Source organism: Xyrauchen texanus, chromosome 15 (genome assembly GCF_025860055.1).
Source record: "Xyrauchen texanus isolate HMW12.3.18 chromosome 15, RBS_HiC_50CHRs, whole genome shotgun sequence".
Taxonomy (NCBI): Eukaryota; Metazoa; Chordata; class Actinopteri; order Cypriniformes; family Catostomidae; genus Xyrauchen; species Xyrauchen texanus.
The window spans coordinates 9,906,891-9,928,249 of NC_068290.1; the positions used below are offsets into that span (position 1 = coordinate 9,906,891).

Below are 21,359 nucleotides of genomic sequence, written 5' to 3' on the forward strand. Positions count from 1 at the left end.
TGAAAAACCACGAGGCGAAAACTCTAGTAATATAGTAATAATTCTAACGAGTTTTTTGTTTTGAATTTAGGGAGCTTCCATTCTGCTAGATATAATGAATATGTCTTTAAAATATAAATAGCAGTATTTACAGAAAGCAGTTAAAGACTATAATATCTATAGATATTCTGATTCATTTAAATGTATTTTTTCCTAAACCATAAAAATAACCCTGTTCACAACGAAAGTTATGCGACTTGTATGAAAACGTGTCGTTTATATCGGAGCGGAACGTAAAAGCAGAAGGTCTTGTTTACAGGGGGAGCTTTCATATGACGCACACGCGAAAGGATGTAACAGTTGAAGGGTACTGGATTCGTGGGCTGTGCAATGGCATCTTGCATAAACATTAAGAATGCACTTCTAAGCACTAAAAATTGTTTTAAGATAAAGAGGCACACAGAACTCAATTGCATGCGAGCATTTACAGATTCGTCAGTGCAACACAATGAAAAGTACTGCATTGATATTGTAAGGTAAGTTGTGTCTTTAAAGTTACTTAACTGTAAATATTATCGTTCAGCAGCAAACGAATCAAGTATTGTTCCTTGTTTATTACACAAAATAAATATTAACCAGATAGGCAAGTGTTTCTCATGCGATCCCAGATGTGTGTGACTTTCTTCTGTGAATGGTGACTAAAACTTTGAAGCTCCAAAAAGCACATAAAATAAGCATAAAGGTAATCCATAAGCCTTCGTTGGTTTACTCAATGCTTACTAAAGCGATCCAGTTGGTTTTGGCTGAGTCCTTTTCACTTTTCACTTTTTCACTGTACAGCTTGACAGCAGTCTCTTTGGCGATCATGATTTCAATCTCGATTACACTTCATTTAGTGCCATCTAACACTCTGCAGGCATGTGCAGAGTGCTTAATGGCGCTATAGGAAATTTAATCAAGCTTCAAACCATGATCATGCATAGAGACTGCAATGGCCAGATGTACAGTGAAAAGGTAGTTATATTTTGGTCTGTTCTCAGCCAAAACCAACTGGATCACTTCAGTAGACATTGATTAAACCAATGTTGTTTTATGGATTGCTTTTATGCTGCCTTTGTGGTTTTTGGAGCTTCAAAGATTTGGTTACCCTTCACTTGCATTGTATGGATCTACAGAGCTGAGAAATTCTTCAAAAAATCATTGTTTGTGTTCTGCTGAAGAAAGTAATACACATCTGGGATGGCATGAGGGTGAGTAAATGATGAGAGAATTTTCCTTTTTGGTTGTCTATTGCATTAAAATGTACACACAATTGCACGCATATACTGTATGCTAAAATTCCAGTGTACTTTAAGTCAATAAATATACATTTTAGTTGATGACACTTCCTATTTCCTTTTGAGCAAATAACATCTGTTCTCTCAATAATAGGAAGAGGGACTATGAGGGATTTGTGTGCTCATTGCTTCTTCCTGATGCTTCTCGCTGCTCCGCCTTGGCACTGAGGGCATTTAATGTAGAGCTGGCACAGGCAGGTATTCCATTTTATGAGTGTAACAATACTCAAACTCTTTAATTCAGTTAATTTTGAGTTAAGTGCATCTTTGCTGGTTCCACATGTGAAATGCATCTTTTTTTTAAATGTTTAAGTATATTTAAGTCTATCACACTGATCGGATTGAGTGCTGTATCACTTTAAGAGATAGGTGCGTATATGCCCATATATTTGCATCTTCTCTTTCAGATTAAGGACTCTGTTTCCCAGAAAACCATTGGTTTAATGCGAATGCAGTTTTGGAAGAGCGCTGTGGAGGATGTTTACAGAGATGACCCACCAGCCCATCCCGTCAGTGCAGAACTGTGGAGGGTGGGTCTTTTGTCAATAAACAAAATAGTAAAAAGTCTTGCACATATGATTTGGCTGGGAAAATTAACAGAGATTTTGTCTTGTGACACAACTGTTCTCTGTTCTCAGGCAGTAAGGAAACACACATTAACGAAAAGGTGGATGTTAAGAATTATATCTGAAAGAGTAAGTAATTAGTTCAGATGTAAATGCACTGCTCTAAGGTTTCTTTAAATACACAACATGGCCTAAAGTATGTGGACACCCGGACACCACACCCATATGTGCTTCCTGAGCATTTAATTTTGAAATCATGGAGTTGCTTTGATTCTCTTAAAGGAATATTCTGGTTTCAATACAAGTTAAGCTCATTTGACAGCATTTGTGGCATAATTTTGATCACCACAAACATTTATTTTGACTCGTCCTTTCTTTAAAAAAAGCAGAAATTTAGGTTACAGTGAGGCAATTACAATAGAAGTTAATAGGAACAATTTCTGGAGGGTTTAAAGGCAGAAATGTGAAACTTAATATTTTATTAAAGCACACATTAATTCTTCTATTAAAACTTAGTTGAGCTGTAAAGTTGTTTAAATTTTCATACTATTTTAGGCAAATGAACTTCTAGTTATTTGACATTAACGTTTCACCCTCATGGCATAGAAGTTGTAAAATGATGTCTTGTGGCTGTACTTTTGAAAGAAAATAATTTTTTGTGGTAATCAACATTATGCAACAAATGCTGTTGATGGAGCCAAACTTGTATTGAACCTGGAATATTCTTTTAACAAGGTTGTCCAGTAGATGTTAGAACATGGCTGCAGGGATTTTCTCCCACTGAGACACAAGCATCAGGGAGGTGAGGCACTGATGTTGGGTAATGGGTCCCGGATGTCAGTCGGCATTCCATTTCATCTCAAAAGTGTTCAGTGGGGTTCATGTCTAAGCTTTGTCCAGGTCAGTCAAGTTGTTCCATACCAAGCCCAGTGAACCATTTTACTGACAGTGTCACATTACATCACTGTGCTCTTTTTGATGCCCCATTCTACTAAAAAGTTTTTGTCTAAGGAGATTAAATGGGTGTAAATTTGATTTTATGCACCTGTTATTAATGAGATTAGCTGAGATTACCAAACCTGTTCATTAGAAGGGAGTGTCAACATACTTTTGCCCATATTGCGCATGCAATTTCACCTCCGATGTCTCCCTGAGAGACATTCATGACTAATTCTAAATATTAAGCTGTGACTCATTGAGTTGGCATGTTGTTAAGACTGTCCTCTGGCAATTGTATTAAAGGAATAGTTAACCTAAAATGAGAATTCTCTCATCATTTACCCTCATGCTATCCCAGATGTGTAGATTTAAGAAAAATATCTCCGCTCTGTAGGTCCAAACAATGCAAGTGAATGGTGACCAAGACTTTGAAGCTCCATTAAGCACATAAAGACTGCATAAAAGTAGTCCATAAGACGCCAGTGTTTTAATCCATGTACTCTGAAGCCATTTGGTTTTGGGTGAGAATAGACCAAAATATTCACTATAAATCTTGACATTGCCATGATCCTTGGCGATCATGATTTCAAGCTCGATTACACTTCCTAGTTCCATCTAGCGCTCTGCACATGCGTCAAGCGCTAGGAAGTGTAATCAAGCTTAAAATCATGATCTTTCCTAGAACCTGCATTGGCATGGTGTACAGTGAAAAGGAGTTATATTTAGGCCTGTTCTCACACAACATTGTTTAGATCACTTCAGAAGACATTAGCTATGTTTCCATCAATGTTTTTTATGCACATTTTGAGATATCACATAAAAACTGCTGGATGGAAATACTAAGATGCTAATAAATCTCCTAAATGCGCATTAAAAAAATTGCTTGAGGTGGATACATCTTTTATCTGATAAGAAGAAATGCACATAAACTATGACGGAATACCGATTAAACTCCTTTTGAATTTGTTAGGAATAAAAGATGCACATCAAAATGGTCATGTGACTGAATAACTCGTTCATTACTGGACTAACCAGCGGACCAATAATCACATCTGAAATGTTGCTCCGGTCATCCTGAAATAACGGTGTCTAGAAAATACAAAGCCTACAAAGATTTTTCAGAGCAAATAGTCAAATACAAACTTGAACTGTATGAAAGAGAAGGTTTATTGATACTTTTGAAAAATATCTATAAACGCACATATTTAGTGTTCCCAGAAGTGTGTGATACTCTGTCGCTCCTAAATATGAGACCAAGTTCTTTAAAGTGTGTTGTCTGCGTGCTGTAAACTGCCAGTATTTGATTAATAAAACGCTCACAGTGGCTATCATTTCTCCAGAAGTGACTATTTCATCCTTTTGAACACACTTGGATGGAAACCTGGCTTTACTTGCATATTGTTTTTGCGATAATATGGCTTTTCACATAAATTAAATTCACAACTTGGATGTAAACATAGCTAATGATTAAACCACTGGATACTTATAGATTACATTTATTCTGCCTTCAAGGCCGTAGCTAATGAGGTGAAAGGTGCAAACGATTCTAGGGGCCCCACAGGTTCTACAAATATTTTTAAACTGTATTTTTTAATATGAAAGGGGCCCAGAGCAATATACAGTCAGGGGGCCCAGAATTCCTTGCTACGGCCCTGGCTGCCTATATGTGCTTTATGGCGCTTCAAAGTTTTGGTCACCATTCACTTACATTATGTGGACCTACACAGCTGTGATATTCTTCTAAATATCTTTGTGTTCTGCAGAAAGTCATACACATCTGGGATGGCATGAGAGTGAGTAAATTATGACAGAATTTTCATTTTTGGTTGAACTATTCCTTTAAACATATTGAAAGAAAAAAAAAATAACGTTATACTTTTTTATACTAAATTAAACTAACTGAATTAAATTGTGAGTTCTTCTTGCTTTCAATTGTTGATCGTAATCTCTTCCAGTAGGGAAATGGATAAAATAGATCTTGGATGTTATTATGTATAAATTAATCGTTCTCTTGATGTTTTAAACAGGAGAAAGATATGGAGGACAGAGCGTACAGGAACCTTCAGGATCTGGAGGCATATGGCGAGAACACTCAGTCCTCTCTTCTCTACCTGCTGCTGGAGACTCTTGGTTAGCTATATAGTCTAGATGTAATCTCACACTGCAGAATTTCAGAACCACCTGAGATCATTCACATTTACAAAACTAACTGCTGTCAGGTAGCTATTACAATCAGGTCAATTGAGCGTAAAAGGCATGCTTTTTGTTGTTGTTTTCATTCTAATATTACAAAGAGCTAGAGCCAATCTAACTCTGGTAGAATGTTTTGCCGTAGGAGGCATTGTGTGAACTACACTTGGGCTGTTAGTGTTGATGTATCATGTTAGTTAAGCAAAGATTAACTTGAAAGGAATCAGAAAGATATTGGAAATGTACAATTTATTGATGCAAAGCAGTAAATGTGTATGCTTTGTTTGGGTGATTTTTTTATTTTTTATATAGGTGTGAAAAATGTCCATGCAGACCATGCTGCCAGCCACATTGGCAAAGCCCAGGGCATCCTGACCTGCCTCCGTGCTACCCCCTACAACAGCAGCAGACGCAAAGTCTACCTGCCCATGGACATCTGCATGCTGGTGGGTAACTCTTTAGTCATCCTGCTGGAACTTGCTAATGGTCCATTCCTGAGCTCTTATCGTTTTTTTTAACTCTTACTTAGCAGACATTAGGGTTTGCAACCTTCTTCTGGTCCCTTTAACCCTTAAAGCTTTTGATGGAAAAAAAAAATCAAAGTATTAACAACTACAGTCTTTACAAACACAAAATAGGTATAATTTGAAAGCTTAGAAACTCTATTATCCAATGCATGTAAGCATTACCACAAAAACTGAACAAGTGCTTTGAAATTTGCAGACAAAACGAAGTGTTACGTTGTTGATAAAAAAAAAGTTCACTGTACATATTATGGCAATCAGTAAAACCATTAAACTGATCAAACAGCCATGAGTCATATGTTGTTGGAAAGCTCTCAAAGAGCAGAATACAACTTATTTGTTTTACTCACAGAAAAAAATACAGCGAGTAATAGCTAAGTATATTTCTTTGACAATTATGCTGGTGTTGCTTGTATGCAGCGTTTTCATTTATAACTTCACGGAAAATAAACGTAACATAAAATATCATATATTACACCATTATTTAGAGGAGGTGATTATGTTTAAAATAAAACCACACAAAAGGTAATCGGATGCATTGATCATTAGATAATCCACACAAAGCACAATGTTACATATGGCCACCAGGAGATGGCACCATGTAAATGACACAGATTCAGTAATGCAGACTCATTGAGCCAAAAAGCACTTATACTGTGAAATCTCATTACTAAAATCATGTCTCCATGCTATTCATACCTTTAGTCATTGTTGTGTTTGCATGTGTTATTGTTTTTTTTATGTACAATTATGTTTTATTTGTTTGGAGTGGCATTTGGACACATGGAGACGTTTTTGGACACTATTTGTAAAGCTATAACTTTTGATTGCATTGTCGTATCAACTCAAAATGTTTCTCAGATACAGTTTACATGATTGGAAACAAAACAACAGCAGTTATTTTGAGCCATCTTATTTACACCTTGAGATATATAATGTGTATTTTGTGGCTTTTCAGCAGTTTCTTAGGCTAAGGGTCTCAGAATGTATCATACTGTATATCATTAAACATTTGAAAGGTTTTCTTTGCAATAGTGCTGCATGATTAATCATATTGCAATCGCGATGTCAGCCCTGTGCGATTATATGACGGCATATAAGTGCATGTGTGGACGTGACAACCCATTCTCTCTGAGAGCTGTTTGCCCATTTTCTACACCGCTAATAAAAAGATGACCAGTCAGTCTCAGTTTTGGGAGTGGCAAGTGTGGTCATGTCATGTGAGTTTCCGGTGTGCAGCGTGGAAATCAGGTGAAGATGGATGCTGAGCAGACCGACACTGAACTGGTGGCCAGAAAAAATAACACCGATCATAGCTTGGCGATATATCTTTATTTCATCCTTAAAGTTCATATAAAACGGGAGCGTGCCATGTAAATAAACACAAACTCCAAAACTGTCATTCTCGGTGCGGTCAGGTCCGCTTCAACCAGTCGCGGAAGAGACACAATCTGAGCAGGAGTCGAGACCGGGAGAGATATAAAGTTCTGCCGGGTGATGCACACTCTAACACGGAGATGCTCGTCTCTCACCCCCGCTCTCTGCAGCTTGCTACGTATATATATATATATATATATATATATTGGTTTTGGATGAACAAGATTGACAAATGCTTATCAATAATACTCTTGGCCAAAATGTTTACAGTGTTCAGTGGCTAAAACTACATTAAAAAGCCCAGTAAACAAAGCACAATTACAGATGTGTTGGAGAGTGTCATGCCATATGACAAGTCTTCACAGAGCTATAAAGAGACATGATGCACCGTTAGCAAAGTGGGATTTCAGAAAATGATCCACACACTGGACAAGAGGTAACAGCGATAAGTAGAACTTTTTAGAAAGAGATTTGGAAATACCAGTTGGTCATTTAAAAAAAAAAAAACAAACACAACAGCAACAACAGTTTTAGTGGTTTGAGTGAACCACACTTTTATATCCAGTTTACTTTTCAAAAGAGTTTATAGAAAGTACATGTTACATCCTGATTAAATGTCCCTGTTTGTTTGGACAATCTTATTTTCATGAAAATTTGTATGTTCTTATTTATCGTTCCATTTTATTTAGGTGTAATATTGAGAAAATAACAAGTTTGCAGTAATGCAAAGATGTTATTATATTGTGTAAAAATATTTTAATTTGAAAACACTGCATTTATAGTTGTTGTTGTTGCTAGTTTGTTTGTTTGAGTTGAGAAATACACATTTCAGCATTATCTGTAATCTATTTGTGCATTTTCCTTGATAACCAAGCAAGTTGACTCATGTTACCATTTGTTTATTATATTGCAATCGCATATCGCAATATTAGCCTCAATAATCGTAATATGACATTTTCCCCAAATTGTGCAGACCTACTTTGCAATGATACCAAACACTTGACCCTCCATTTCTTCCTTTTTCTTTTTTTTTTGTTATAAGCCTATAATTTTGGGTATGCCACTGAAACAGGAAATCTTTAAAAACACCTTCAGAGCTTAAAGGTGAAGTGTGTAATTTCTGTGACAATTTATGGCACCAAACTAAATTTAAATAATTATTTCTCCAAACTTATATGCCCCTAGTTTGAACAAACAGGTGGTCTTGCCCCAAACTCAAGCCATTGTTTGAGCAAGAAGTTGGCGTTGGACTGCTCAAACAAACATGGGGATGATATGAAAGCACCGCAGAGGCAGTGTTTACACTCTTTGGAAAGTCATCATATCAGAAAAGCTTGTATAGGCACATAAACTATTCTAACATTAACATTAACAATTTTAGCATTGAAAAAATTACACACTTCAGAATGTGCATATGCAGACTTGTTATCTGTATCATCTATGCAACTGCCTTGAAATGCCACATATTTCTAACATAAGAGAGGCTGTATTGAAGGACTAGAGACAACCCATCAATCCACGGCAGTCAGCATATATGTGGGTAAAGCTGTCCGTGTCCTCTCAGCTGCTAAGCCCTGACCCAAAGGATTTATGTCTGCCAGCTGTCGCCATAGCAGCATGAACATGCTATTAGAACTGGGATAAAGAACAACTAATCTCTGCTAGAAACATTGTACAGTATTCAAATTAAATCATATGTAGACGTTTTTACTCTGATTGCACATTCACCAGTTGGGGGCACTGTTGTTGCACTATAAATTATATGACCAAGCTGTTTGGTTTCTAGGGTAAATATCACATGCTTACAAGAGCATAATAGCCTGCCTCTTAATACATTTTTTGAGAATGTTACTTCTGTATTGCTGAAGCATTGCTAATTAATAAATTGCAGCACACAGATGTTTCTTACTAATTGTCTGCACTTTTTGTTAAAACCTTTCTTGAATTACAGGTGAAACTCGAAAAATTAGAATATCGTTCAAAAGTTCATTAATTTCAGTAATTCAACTTAAAAGGTGAAACTAATATATTATATAGACTCATTACAAGCAAAGTAAGATATTTCAAGCCTTTATTTGATATAATTTTGATGATTATGGCTTACAGCTTATGAAAACCCAAAATTCAGAATCTCAGAAAATTCGAATATTACATGAAATCAATAAAAAAAAGGATTTTAAATACAAAAATGTCGGCCCTCTGAAAAGTATAATCATGCATATGTACTCAGTACTTGGTTTGGGCCCCTTTTGCATTAATTACTGCCTCAATGCGGCGTGGCATGGATGCTATCAGCCTGTGGCACTGCTGAGGTGTTATGGAAGACCAAGATGCTTCAATAGCGGCCTTCAGCTCTTCTGCATTGTTTGGTCTCATGTCTCTCATCTTTCTCTTGGCAATGCCCCATAGATTCTCTATGGGGTTCAGGTCAGGCGAGTTTGCTGGCCAATCAAGCACAGTAATACCATGGTCATTGAACCAGGTTTTGGTACTTTTGGCAGTGTGGGCAGGTGCCAAGTCCTGCTGGAAAATGAAGTCAGCATCTCCATAAAGCTTGTCTGCTGAAGGAAGCATGAAGTGCTCTAAAATGTCCCGGTAGACGGCTGCGTTGACTCTGGACTTAATAAAGCACAGTGGACCAACACCAGCCGATGACATGGCTCCCCAAACCAACACAGACTGTGGAAACTTCACACTGGACTTCAAGCATCTTGGATTGTGTGCCTCTCCATTCTTCCTCCAGACTCTGGGACCTTGGTTTCCAAATGAGATGCAAAATTTGCTCTCATCAGAAAAGAGGACTTTGGACCACTGAGCAACAGACCAGTTCTTTTTTCTTTAGCCCAGGTAAGACGTTTGACATTTGAAGCCCATGTCCAGGACCCGTCTGTGTGTGGTGGCTCTTGATGCAGTAACTCCAGCCTCAGTCCACTCCTTGTGAAGCTCCCCACACATTTGAATGGCCTTTTCCTGACAATCCTCTCCAGGCTACGGTCATCCCTGCTGCTTGTGCACCTTTTTCTTCCACACTTTTCCCTTCCACTTAACTTTCTATTAATGTGCTTTGATACAGCACTTTGAGAACATCCAACTTCTTTTGCAATTACCTTTTGAGGCTTTCCCTCCTTGTGGAGGGTGTCAATGATGGTTTTCTGCACAACTGTCAGGTCAGCAGTCTTCCCCATGATTGTGAATTCAACTGAACCAGACTGAGAGACCATTTAAAGGCTCAGGAACCCTTTGCAGGTGTTTAGCTGATTAGAGTGTGACACTTTGAGCCTACAATACTGAACCTTTTCACAATATTCTAATTTTCTGAGATTCTGAATTTGGGGTTTTCATAAGCTGTAAGCCATAATCATAAAAATTATATCAAATAAAGGCTTGAAATATCTTACTTTGCTTGTAATGAGTCTATATAATATATTAGTTTCACCTTTTAAGTTGAATTACTGAAATTAATGAACTTTTGCACGATATTCTAATTTTTCGAGTTTCACCTGTAAATCCTCAAGGCATTATGCGTATAAGATTTTAAACCTTTTAATTGGAGAGTAATCGATGTCTTAAATAATGCACTGAGTGCAATTAAACATTTTTATTTGGGATTGATGAATTACATCATCAGGATTTTGAATGTTTATGTTACTATTGTTTTAGAGAATATTTGGTGGCTTGCAGAGAATTATAACCAATGTCTGTTTGGTACATGTCAAGATTAGCAAACACATGTGCAACATTAGACTCACTGTAAAAACAACCTGCAAGCAACATTTATCACAGTATGTGGCATGAAGCCCCCTATCAAGAATTGGAGAAACGATCGATAATGATAGCATCCAACAATTACATAGTCTGGTTATAAAGTATGTTTATTGGCTGCGGATGCTTTATTCTTTCACAATTTTCTGTTTGAGGACCAAATTGCCTTTTAAATTAGATACTAAATAATTGCTTCTGCACTGTGTTTATTGATCCCCTGCTGTCATGGATTATGGTGTGGATGTATTTGTGTTTGTTCAGAACACAGTTAAGAAGAGCAAATGATAAATGAGTGGTGGAAGAATTTTACACTTGCTAATTTATGTCTTCATTTGAATCAGTATTTTCACAGATATTAATAAGCGTTATTTTTGCATTTGTTTTGTAGAACTCTTGGGATGCTGTTGGGATTACACACTGCATACAAATGTTTCACATTTTCTTCTGCATACTAATTTTTCTGCCATACATTGATCTATTTCTGCTGAATGGAGGCATGTCTATTAGGGTGAATCTCACAAAAAGAAATATGAGGATCATATTTTTTTTACCCCTAAACCAAAAGGGAAAAATAAGAAATTATAATTTGCATTAAGAAATTAAGCCTATTTTTAGGACCATTTAGGTTTTTGTTATTGTGAAATTATTTTAATGACAGTTAAACTCTCTTCTTCCATTCTAGCCTACTATAATGTGGGGAACATTTTACATTTTTATTACTGTAATGCTGAAAATATGGAGGGCCAACTTAAAAATGAAATCATTAAAGAAATCATTAAACTATACAATTATTAAATGAATCATTAAATGTCCCTTGTATTTTATTTTTAGCACTAGTTTGCATCCATTTTCATTTTAGTTTTATCTTTTGTGTTGATTTTTTTTTTTAAGCATTTAATTTGTCTCAGTTTTCAGGGTTACGTTATCGACATGTCACTCAACTTTAGTGGGTGTCACCTTTCAAAGTTGGATGTCCTCTTCGTTAATGACCTTCTCCTACAGAATCAATATTATGTCATACATTTCCTGTCGAAAAATGAGTTTTTCGGCCAACATTTCCCTTACATTTTCTATATGGGTTAAAATTAAGTGAATGTCGACGTTTTGTTTGGCATCTTCATCTTTGAGAGTGAACAAGAAATGTTTTACTGTTCCAAGCTCAGCTATAGTTACGGTTTGAAGAAATTTGCATAATAAAAAAAAGATTTATTTTTTATTTAAAGATTTATCACCATTTTCATTTGATTTACTTTTGAGTAATTTGGCCCTTCATAGGACACAGTCCCAAATATATATGATTTATATACATTTGTAAAGTACAATTGCAAATTTACATGAGTGGTATTTGTTGTACTGAAATTAATTTACGGTGATTAAAAACAGGTTTTTATTACTTTTTACAGTAAAGAGTGAGAATTTTGGCATTACGGTAATGAGAATGTGTTTTCTCCACATTACAGTATTAAGATGCCCTTAATTTTCATGATATCACAATGCTTAAACTTTGTTTTTAAAGGGATATTTCAGCCAAAAATGGAAATTCTCTCATTTACTCACCCCATGCCACCCCAGATGTGTATGACTTTCGTCTGCGAACACAAACAAAGATTTTTAAAAGACTATTTCAGCATTGTAGATTCATAAAATGCAAGTGAATGGTGACCAGACCTTACTAGCTCCAAAAAGCACTTAAAGGCAGCATAAAATCAATCCATATGACTTCAGATTTTTAAGTCCTTTTTACTATATATCTTCGCTTTCACATTCTGAAAGTGAAAGTGGAGATTTATAGTAAAAAAGAATTAAATATTGATCTGTTTCACAACCCAAGTGATTGCATCGCTTATGAAGACATATTAAACAACTGGAGTCATATGGTTTACTTTTATGCTGCCTTTGTAAATTTTGGAGCTTGAAAGGACTGGTCACCATTCACTTGCATTGCATGAACCTTGGGAGCTGAAATATTCTTCTAAAAATGTTCGTTTGTATTCTGCAGAAGAATGTACTCATGTGGTATGGCATGACAGTGAGTAATTAATGAGAGAATTTTGGGTGAACTATCCCTTTAAGTTACGGTCTTAAAATTGAAAAATGTAAAATTTATATAGACTTTGGGGTTGAAATATGTTCCACACAGGTTTTGTGAGATTCACTGCTTATGTTTTATTATAATTCTGCCTGAAAGATGAAAGGATAAAAAAAGGATTGTGATATCACTTAAGGTTATTTATCTATCAGTCATATGAGGTTTACTGGTAATACGTTTTACTGTTTCTGCCTCAGCATGGTGTGTCTCAAGAGGACTTTATCCGTGGCAGCAGGGACCAGAACGTCAGGGACGTTGTTTATGACATCGCCAGCCAAGCCCACGTCCATCTCCAACACGTATGCACTGTAAAAGCTAAAGCGCTCGTTTCGGAGCTGTGGTTAATTAACTCTTTCCCCGCCAGCGTTTTTAAAAAAAGTTGCCAGCCACCGCCAGGGTTTTTGACGATTTTCGCTAATTTTAATGGCCCGCAGAATATTTTCTTCCATGAATATATGAAGATGCTATATATCACAATAAAGATCTGAGCCTCTGCTTTTAGGCAAAAAAAAAAAAAAAACGATTTTATTTTATCTTCATTTGTTCTTTTTTTATTGCGACTTGAACAGAGGTAGGTTTTGTCAAAAAACAACATTTCAGACAAAAAGCTGAGAAAAAGGCATGTTTATGTCTGATATTTTGAGCTTCTCATACTCCACTTCATGTTTGAGACGATCGCAGTCTGTTTCTTTGATCAAAGAGTTGCGTACTCTTTCAAAACATGCGCAGGGGTCTTCCTTACCGTATAACACCTAAAACACGGAAACCCGGAAAATTCCGTGTTTGGCGGGGAAGCGTTTTTTCATAAAACACGGAAAATTCCGTGTTTGGCGGGGAAAGAGTTAAGAGATGTTGAGAGTGTTTCCCTAGTAAGTTTCAATTTGCATACTAATTTAACTCATCACAAGACAGATCAACCGTCCTCCACCAACAGCTTACATGACCCTTGATTGTTGCCTTCTGTTCATTACTGAAACCATTAAAAGACCTGTGAAATCACATCACATTCCAGAATATCCAGGGAACTGCTAATCAGAGACCTCATCAGATATTGCCGAACCTCCTTTGCATATCTGCATAGATGATAAGAATCAAGGTTAGCACAAAATTAACCCAATGATAGGCATAAATTAAAGGCAGTACAGCAAATTCTACCACGATGTATCAATTCTTAACAATTTTAATGATATATCATTATTTTTTGCATTAAAGTAATGAGATTTTTTTTGTATTACAGTAATGCAAATGTGCTTAATTTTCATAAACCTAGTGTAAAAAGCAACATCCTAAAAATAAGCTTCACTTTTATCAGTCAAAATAGTCTCTCTCTTTCTTTTTTCTTTCTGGATGGACCTGATTAGGAATCCCAAAAATAATGAAACAGTTATGTGCTCTTAAATACAGTCCAGTTATGAGTATTTTAGCTGCATTCATTAGATATCTTGTTTTAACTGACTTATGACTACATTCTCACAGGCTAGATCCTTCAGCAAGAACGTTCCACATGCTGCCATGCCTGTCCTCCTGCAAACAGTGAGCAATTTCATCTCTTTCAGCTTCTCTCTCCCTCCACATGCCTCACTAATGTGATGTGATAGACTAACTCATAGCTTGACTCCTGCTCCCTGGAGCCGCCACTACCAACTCACGGTCTGATTGCACATCTTAAGGCTTTTTTTTCAGTTGTTTCTCTTTAAAGAAACCACCCACAATGGAGCTGAGGGAATAAGCTTGTGGTACGTTACGAGTGAGGCAAGTGTACAAAACTAGCAAGATTTTTTCTAGCAAGAGTGCTTGCCCATGCAAAAGTTGCCACCACAATGCCAAGTTGTTATGGGTGGTTGCCAGGGCATTGCTATGCTGTTCCAATGTGATTTAAAGCTCATTGCTATGCAGTTGCTAGGGCCTTTGTGATATTCCGCTCCCTAGATATGGCTTGGGTCCCTCCTTAGACTTAGTCAATAGGATTAGTGTTTTATTGGCTTCCAGTTGAAAATTGCAAGTCAGATCACTTAGAAAAGTAATAGCAGGGATTTTAGTTCAAATCCCTAACCCTGAGTAGTAGTGACCACTAATTTAAAAAAGCCTGTTCTGAGTGTTTGTGTCCATTACATCAGGTTGTTCTGGATGAATACTTGCACAGAGTCAGGAAAGTGGATTTTGATGTGTTCCATCCCAGCCTACAGAAGAGGAATCCAATGCTGCCCATTCAGCTTTATATACGATCATGGAAGAAGACCTACTGATGTGTCTAAGATAATTAGCATCTTACTGTTTCAAATGAGTTTCCTGTCAATACCCAAGACAAGAGCACTTCACTGCAATAAATTGTCTAGCTGTGTGGACAATTTGTATGTTTTTTAATGGTAGAAATCTATATGAAAGAAAAGGAAAATATTTGATTACCTAATAATTACTAAGTTGCTGTCACTCAATACAAGAGAGGAACGGGTTGAATGGAAAATTGGCACCACCAAAACAGTTTGTCTGAATCATTTCAACAATAAATTAATACCCTCTATTCTACCTGAAACTTTTCTCAGTTTGTAAGAATTTGCATAGCTGTTGTGGAATGAATTGAAAGAAATATTTGTACAACTAGTCATGAAAGGTTTTTTGTAAAATATTCAGTTATATAAAGTATTTGCCAATAAACTGGATGCAGTTAGATCATAACAATTTTACATATTTATAATTGTGGAATGTGCCCATCGTGATGGTCAATCAATCCAGCTTCCATTGTGAGCCCATTTTAGGGGAAGAAATTATGTATTTTTTTTTTTTTTAAATATATTTATATGTATGTATGCAAGCCTCCCACTGATAAAAGTTTCTATCTAACCAACAAGAAAACGAGTTTTGGGTGTTATTAGTAACAGCTGTTGGGGAGTAACTTACTAAAATTAGTGATGCTACTAACCTAACTATACTTTTCATTTGCTCAGCTATTTTCACAATGGTGTAGCTTTTCCAGTAACAAGCTACTTTAAAATTTTGTTTTAAACGAATCTGTTCTTTCTGATTTTGTGACTTTGCCTTTTTTTTTTTTTTTTTTGTGAAATATTTAATTGCTGCTGTTTACCACTATATTTTGACTCAAGGTACATGAAGTAGAGTGTTTATGTTTGTGTATATATGTTCAATTTAATGTTGTCATCCTAATGAAATAATATTGTCTTTAAATCTCCATCTACATTGAAGCTACAAATAGTTTTTTGTTAACTTGTAGCTACATTTTTAAGAGAGTAGCTTGATTGAAGATTACTACTACTAATAATAATACATTTTATTTATAGGCGTCTTTCACAACACTCAAGGCCACTGTACAATCAGAACACAAAGTCAACCATGAAAGCATCAACGGTAACAACATTAAGCAAAAAGTACTATGATATACAATAAAACATTGGAAGATACAATTTATAAACCCAGCATGCACAGTCATAAAAAAGCCTGTTTAAAAAGGTGATTTTTAAGACTAGATTTAAAAGTATGAATACTTTCACTATTACGAATGTCCAGAGGAAGGGAATTCCATAAGTGAGGAGCAGTGTAACTAAAAGATCTAGAACCCATAGTGTTTAGATGGATACGTGGTATAACAAGAAGTGTTGATGAGGAAGATCTGAGGGTACGAGTTGGTGTATAGCTACCAGGTATGAGGGAGTAAGATTATTTAAGGCCTTGTAAGAAGCAAGATTTTAAAATCAATTCGATACTTAACCGTAAGCCAGTGCAAATGTTTAAGAACAGGTGAAATGTGTTCAATAGAGGGGGTTCTAGAAATTATTTGTGCAGCTGAGTTCTGGACCAGCTGAAATGTATTGAGAAGTTTGGAAGGAAGACCAGTGAGGAGAGCATTGCAGATTGTAATCAATACGTGATGTAACCAGTGCATGAATAAGAATGGCAGTGCTGTTCAATGTGAGAGAGGGACGAAGACGTTTAATGTTAACTACTGTTAACTACTAACTAATGTTAATTAACTACTTTAACATATGGGCAGCTTGTAGCTTAGGAAGCTACAGTTTCAATATAGTCTCCCCAAAACTTCTTGGCTCACCTTCAGTTAGTTTTTGTTGCTTAATTAGTCATATAATCATCATCTATGAACTGTAGTCCTTTCTACAATACTTGTCCAAACTCTACTCAAACTCATCTTAACATGCTGTATGATGAATCTGATGAGTGTTCACTAATTTATTAGATTTTGGAAAGGGATTGGAAAAGACTACAAACAATGGCCAAGTTTGGGACTCTAAAAGCACACAGGTAGTGCAAAATTACTAAATAGTGATACACTTTGGTCAGTTACCTGCTGTGATACAAGAAAACTAGATGATGTTTGCTTTCAGTAGATCATTTATTTTTGTTTCATCATTTTTGGACATTAATACTAGCCATTACTGTAGGCTTTGCAATTACTTAAATTGCAATAACTATTTAAATTAAATTCATTAGGACAAACTGGAAGGTGTACATAAAATGTGAGAAGCTGCTGAAAAATATCCTTTGCTCACCTTTTGAGAAGCAGCTTTGATCAAAGATTCAAACTTATTTGGGAACAATGTTGAACAACACGGTTGTCATACAGTCAGCAGCTCATAGATGTGACACAAAAATAACTGGAATATGAATTCACCTTTTTTAGTGCTCTGAGTTTTATATGACTATGATATGCTTTGTAATTGCTATCAAAAAAAATTCAGTCCACTCACAATTACAGTATCTTATGTTTGAAGCTCCTTGGAAGTGGAACCATTAAAATACTTCTTCAAGCAGGGGTTAAACCCTCAAATGTCAGATTGTGCTGCTCAGCCTAATTAATGTCCTTTTTAGCCAAATGGTGGTTCAGGTTTTTATTGCAGGATACAACCATTGAAATTCTCTCATTTAACGAGATCAGGGAAACTAGAAAAGCTTTGTGATTGCAAATAGATATGTGAACAGTCGATTTCTGCTAATAGAAAATTCTAATAAGTGCATTCAAAACTCAAATTCAGATAAGTACATTTGAAGCTCAGTTTTGTTCCCAAAATATAGTTGGCTGTGGGTCAGTGATTTAATTCTTTACCTCTGAATAGAGATTTTATAATGAATAGAGACATATGGCAAGTAATTATCATGTGGAAAAGCCTTCTGCAAGTAAATGCCTGTCTTACTGTGTCAGGGTCACACTGAACAATTTTTGAATGTTATAAAACTGAACAAAGACATTCTTAATAGAGACCTTATCCTAGAGACCAGGTTCTACTTTGCCTGATTACCAATTTTGGAAACACATCCAATAGTTTATAGTGATGTTCCACAGTTTTTCCACTTAAAAGAAAGTGTGTTTGCGCTCACTTTTAGGCAAAAAATAATAAAAATAAATAATATATATATATATATATATATAATTTATTGTGTATCTGTGTGTTATTTGAGATGCTTTAGGACCCAGATTTCACAATGGACAACAAGTGGCAGCCCAAAACATGAACAAAATTGTATTTTATTTGACTTTTTTGAGGATGAGAGCATAACAAACAACCATGTAGGCATCTGCAATTTGGCTAGCTTGTACCAAGTGTTTAGTTGGATGCACATCCTTTGACATCAACCATGAAAGATTTGTAAATAGTTTTCCCTTCCCTTTTAAAAGTTGATAAGCCTATTTTTTTGTTATCTTAACAATGCACAGTTATATGGTTAGTTGCAGTTTTTTTGCATCTAGTATTGTTTTCCCCCTGCTGTCTGCAGCCCTATCAGAACAGACCTGCGACCAATTTGTGGGTCGTGACCCACCTGTTAAGAACCACCACATTATAGAGAATAGAAATATTCTTTCCAGGTTAGGTAAGAGACTTTTACTATTCATTTGATTAGCTTTTTCTAATCAGTGGAGATGTAATGCATTTTGAAAACAGTTTCAAATTGCTGCACTGCACCTCTAAAATGGATCTGACAGCTTCTGTAAACAAAGCCCAACACAGTGCTCTCATACGTATTCAGATGATGTTCAATTGCCAGTGTGAATTATAAATGTCAGAAGTAGGGGCCAATGAAGTGCCTATATATATATATATATATATATATATATATATATATATATATGTATATATTTGTTAACTTAAGCGATAATTGGCTTTAAATGAGCAAGCTGAAACACCTGTCATCAAAAACATGTAAAAAGCCTACACCTGATTTGCTGTTATTCACCAATATCACCTCTGTTCTAATTAAGCGTTTATGGTCCCACCGTTGCATTGACATTGTATAAAATTGGATTTTATACATTTGGACTGTCACATATTAGTTTCAGATTGAACATGAACCTCTTTGGATAAGCTGAAATGCGTTTCTTTGACCACTGATTTTCTGATTGTCACATTTGAAGCTATTTTGATTGTGTGAACATATTTCTGCACTTAAAAACAGCAAAGCCCACCAATATGAAAAGGAAACAAATTATATGAAAACTACAGAATCACAGTACACAAAGGATCCATCATGCTAGACACCATCGTGCTAGCTCTAAAGCAACCAAATGACTCCACTGAGCTCTCGCTTTCAGCAGTACCACCTTGTTCTGCAAATGTAATGGCATAGTATGCAATAGCTGTGCAGTGTGTAAACCTCACTCTCCTGGCCTTAAGAGGTGCACTCACGACCGAGGCTAGAGGCCATGGAATTTATAGCCTCCTTGCTAGCGCATCCGACTACCATGCTGGGGATTACCGGTTCGAATCCCGCTCAGGGTGGGTCAAGTAGGACCAGTGACACAAAGAGAATCTAAAAGCTTACAATAACTATAATCCACTCTTGGCAGTGGCGCTTCACAAGCTATATCATCTCAGAACACAGAATGAGAGCTCTGACTGTCTTATATTGTGTACTCCAATTAACTATGCCATACAATTACAGAGGTAGTTCACCATCATGAGGATTAGCATCATGAGGAAATTTACTAAACCTCATGATGCTCCAAAAAACAAAAGGAGACGTTAAGCAGAATGATTGTTCAGAGTGACTGTCAGTTTACATTTTGCTTAACATCTAATTTTTTTGTTCCACGGATGTCAGTCATACAGGTTCAGAACATCTTGATGGTGAGTAAATTAATACAGAATTTTCATTTTTGGCTGAACTATCCCTTTAAGCCTTGTCTAAATATGTTAAAGCTGGGAAATGCATTTTGAGTGCTGTTTTGTTTTGGCTAGTAAGTGCTTAAGGATTTAGCTTTACATGTGGAAAAAGCTTAAGGGAAATTGCACGGATGGTCCAAAAAAAGAAAAGGCAGAGTATTTCTTTCCCCTGACCATACTGGTTACATTTATTAACATTTGGCAGCTGCTTTCATCCAAAACAACTTACCTGTGGTGTATCTGTTGTATACTGTATATATCAGTAGCGTACATGTTTCCATGCACTGCAAATACTGCTACCAACTCTTTATACTCCTATACAGCCATTAGTTATCTTCTGATCATTCTGTGGCCTACAAATGGCTTACATTTGTTATGTCTCATCAGAGTAAGTTATTACAGTTTTTCTCAAATGCTAAAACACATTTCACAAACGTTTCCTCCATGTTCCCCAATGTCTAAACACAACACCCTTTTCTAAAGCTACATAAACACAACCACACCTTCTCACTTCAAAACTCAAACTTTCACACCAAAAGAGCAGCTCGAAGCTTTCAAAAATGTAAACACTATACACATCATTACACACTACAGCAAAACAATTGAAAACACAATTTGTGAGAAGGTTCTTTGTTTCATAACTGCCAATGCATATTTTTAGAAACTTTACAGTATTGGATCTTCTTAGATCTCTGCAGAGGATTAGGCATTTAGATTTGTGAGTTTCATATGAAGAGTATAAATCTATAGTAAATTCTGCATGTGCACTACTGTAACACAACTCAATGCAAAAACAGAATCTATTGCACACAACAGTACTCTTGAAAACATGATCAGGGTGTGAAGTTTTTTTATTTACTTTATATTGTGGTCAAGCTGACATCATCAATGCTCTCAAAGTTGACATTATCGGCAATGACTTTGTCTCTGATCTCCCGGAGTCGGACGAGGTTGTTCTCACGAACCATATCCACAATGAGGGTTTCTTGTGCCACTGTAAATATGGCAACCCTCCCACCTCTATGTGGCATTCTTTCAACTCTAAAGAAAGAAACATGTGTTGTCAATTGACATGTTTTACAATACAGTAACAACTGATTTGAAACCAATAGACTACTTTCACAGGCTTGTAAAATTGTATTGTGACAAAGAAAGCAATAGAGTACAATACCTGTTGTGTTGTCTGAATGCCCTGTTAATGGTGGCCACGGTGAACCTACTCAGGTTTGGACGGACTCTTAGTCCTGCTTCAGCCATTGTCATGCCATGGACAATGACATGGTCAACGACTGTTGCTCGCATCTCGTCCGTAATGATGGTGCGAGGTTGTCTTGCTCTCCCTCCTGGACCTTCTCCTCTCACTTGTTGGCCTCCTCCTCTCCCTTGTTGGCCTCCTCCTCTTCCTCGTTGGCCTGCTCCTCTTCTTCCATGGCCAGCTCTTCTCCCTCCTCTGACTCGAATTCCTCTTC

General features: G+C 36.4%; 1 protein-coding gene across 3 annotated transcripts; it reads left to right on the forward strand.

The window, feature by feature from the left end:
• The first annotated feature begins 249 nt into the window (after window positions 1-249).
• ndufaf6 (NADH:ubiquinone oxidoreductase complex assembly factor 6) lies at window positions 250-16,850 on the forward strand. 3 transcript variants are annotated; one of them, XR_007972108.1, is made up of 10 exons: window positions 250-515; window positions 1,411-1,510; window positions 1,724-1,846; window positions 1,955-2,011; window positions 4,849-4,951; window positions 5,324-5,457; window positions 12,961-13,062; window positions 13,776-13,859; window positions 14,240-14,296; window positions 14,881-14,951. XR_007972108.1 is itself a non-coding variant. In XM_052143945.1 (9 exons), exons 1-9 carry the CDS (start codon window positions 370-372, stop codon window positions 15,007-15,009), a joined length of 951 nt encoding a protein of 316 aa, XP_051999905.1. In that variant the 5' UTR covers window positions 265-369; the 3' UTR covers window positions 15,010-16,842. The 3 variants fall into 3 exon arrangements, 2 of the variants coding, with proteins under 2 accessions (XP_051999905.1, XP_051999906.1); XM_052143945.1 differs by lacking the exon at window positions 13,776-13,859 and having other exon boundaries at window positions 265-515; window positions 14,881-16,842; XM_052143946.1 differs by lacking the exon at window positions 13,776-13,859 and having other exon boundaries at window positions 488-515; window positions 1,411-1,514; window positions 14,881-16,850.
• The last annotated feature ends 4,509 nt before the right edge of the window (window positions 16,851-21,359 follow it).

What these genes read in the sequence shown, in the direction of transcription:
- ndufaf6 (XM_052143945.1), top strand. Translation starts at nt 370, where the DNA reads ATGGCATCTTGCATAAACATTAAGAATGCACTTCTAAGCACTAAAAAT. An exon ending in TCAGTGCAGAACTGTGGAGG is followed by an intron (nt 1,847 to 1,954) that starts GTGGGTCTTTTG and finishes CTCTGTTCTCAG; the next exon opens with GCAGTAAGGAAACACACATT. An exon ending in TAAGAATTATATCTGAAAGA is followed by an intron (nt 2,012 to 4,848) that starts GTAAGTAATTAG and finishes TGTTTTAAACAG; the next exon opens with GAGAAAGATATGGAGGACAG.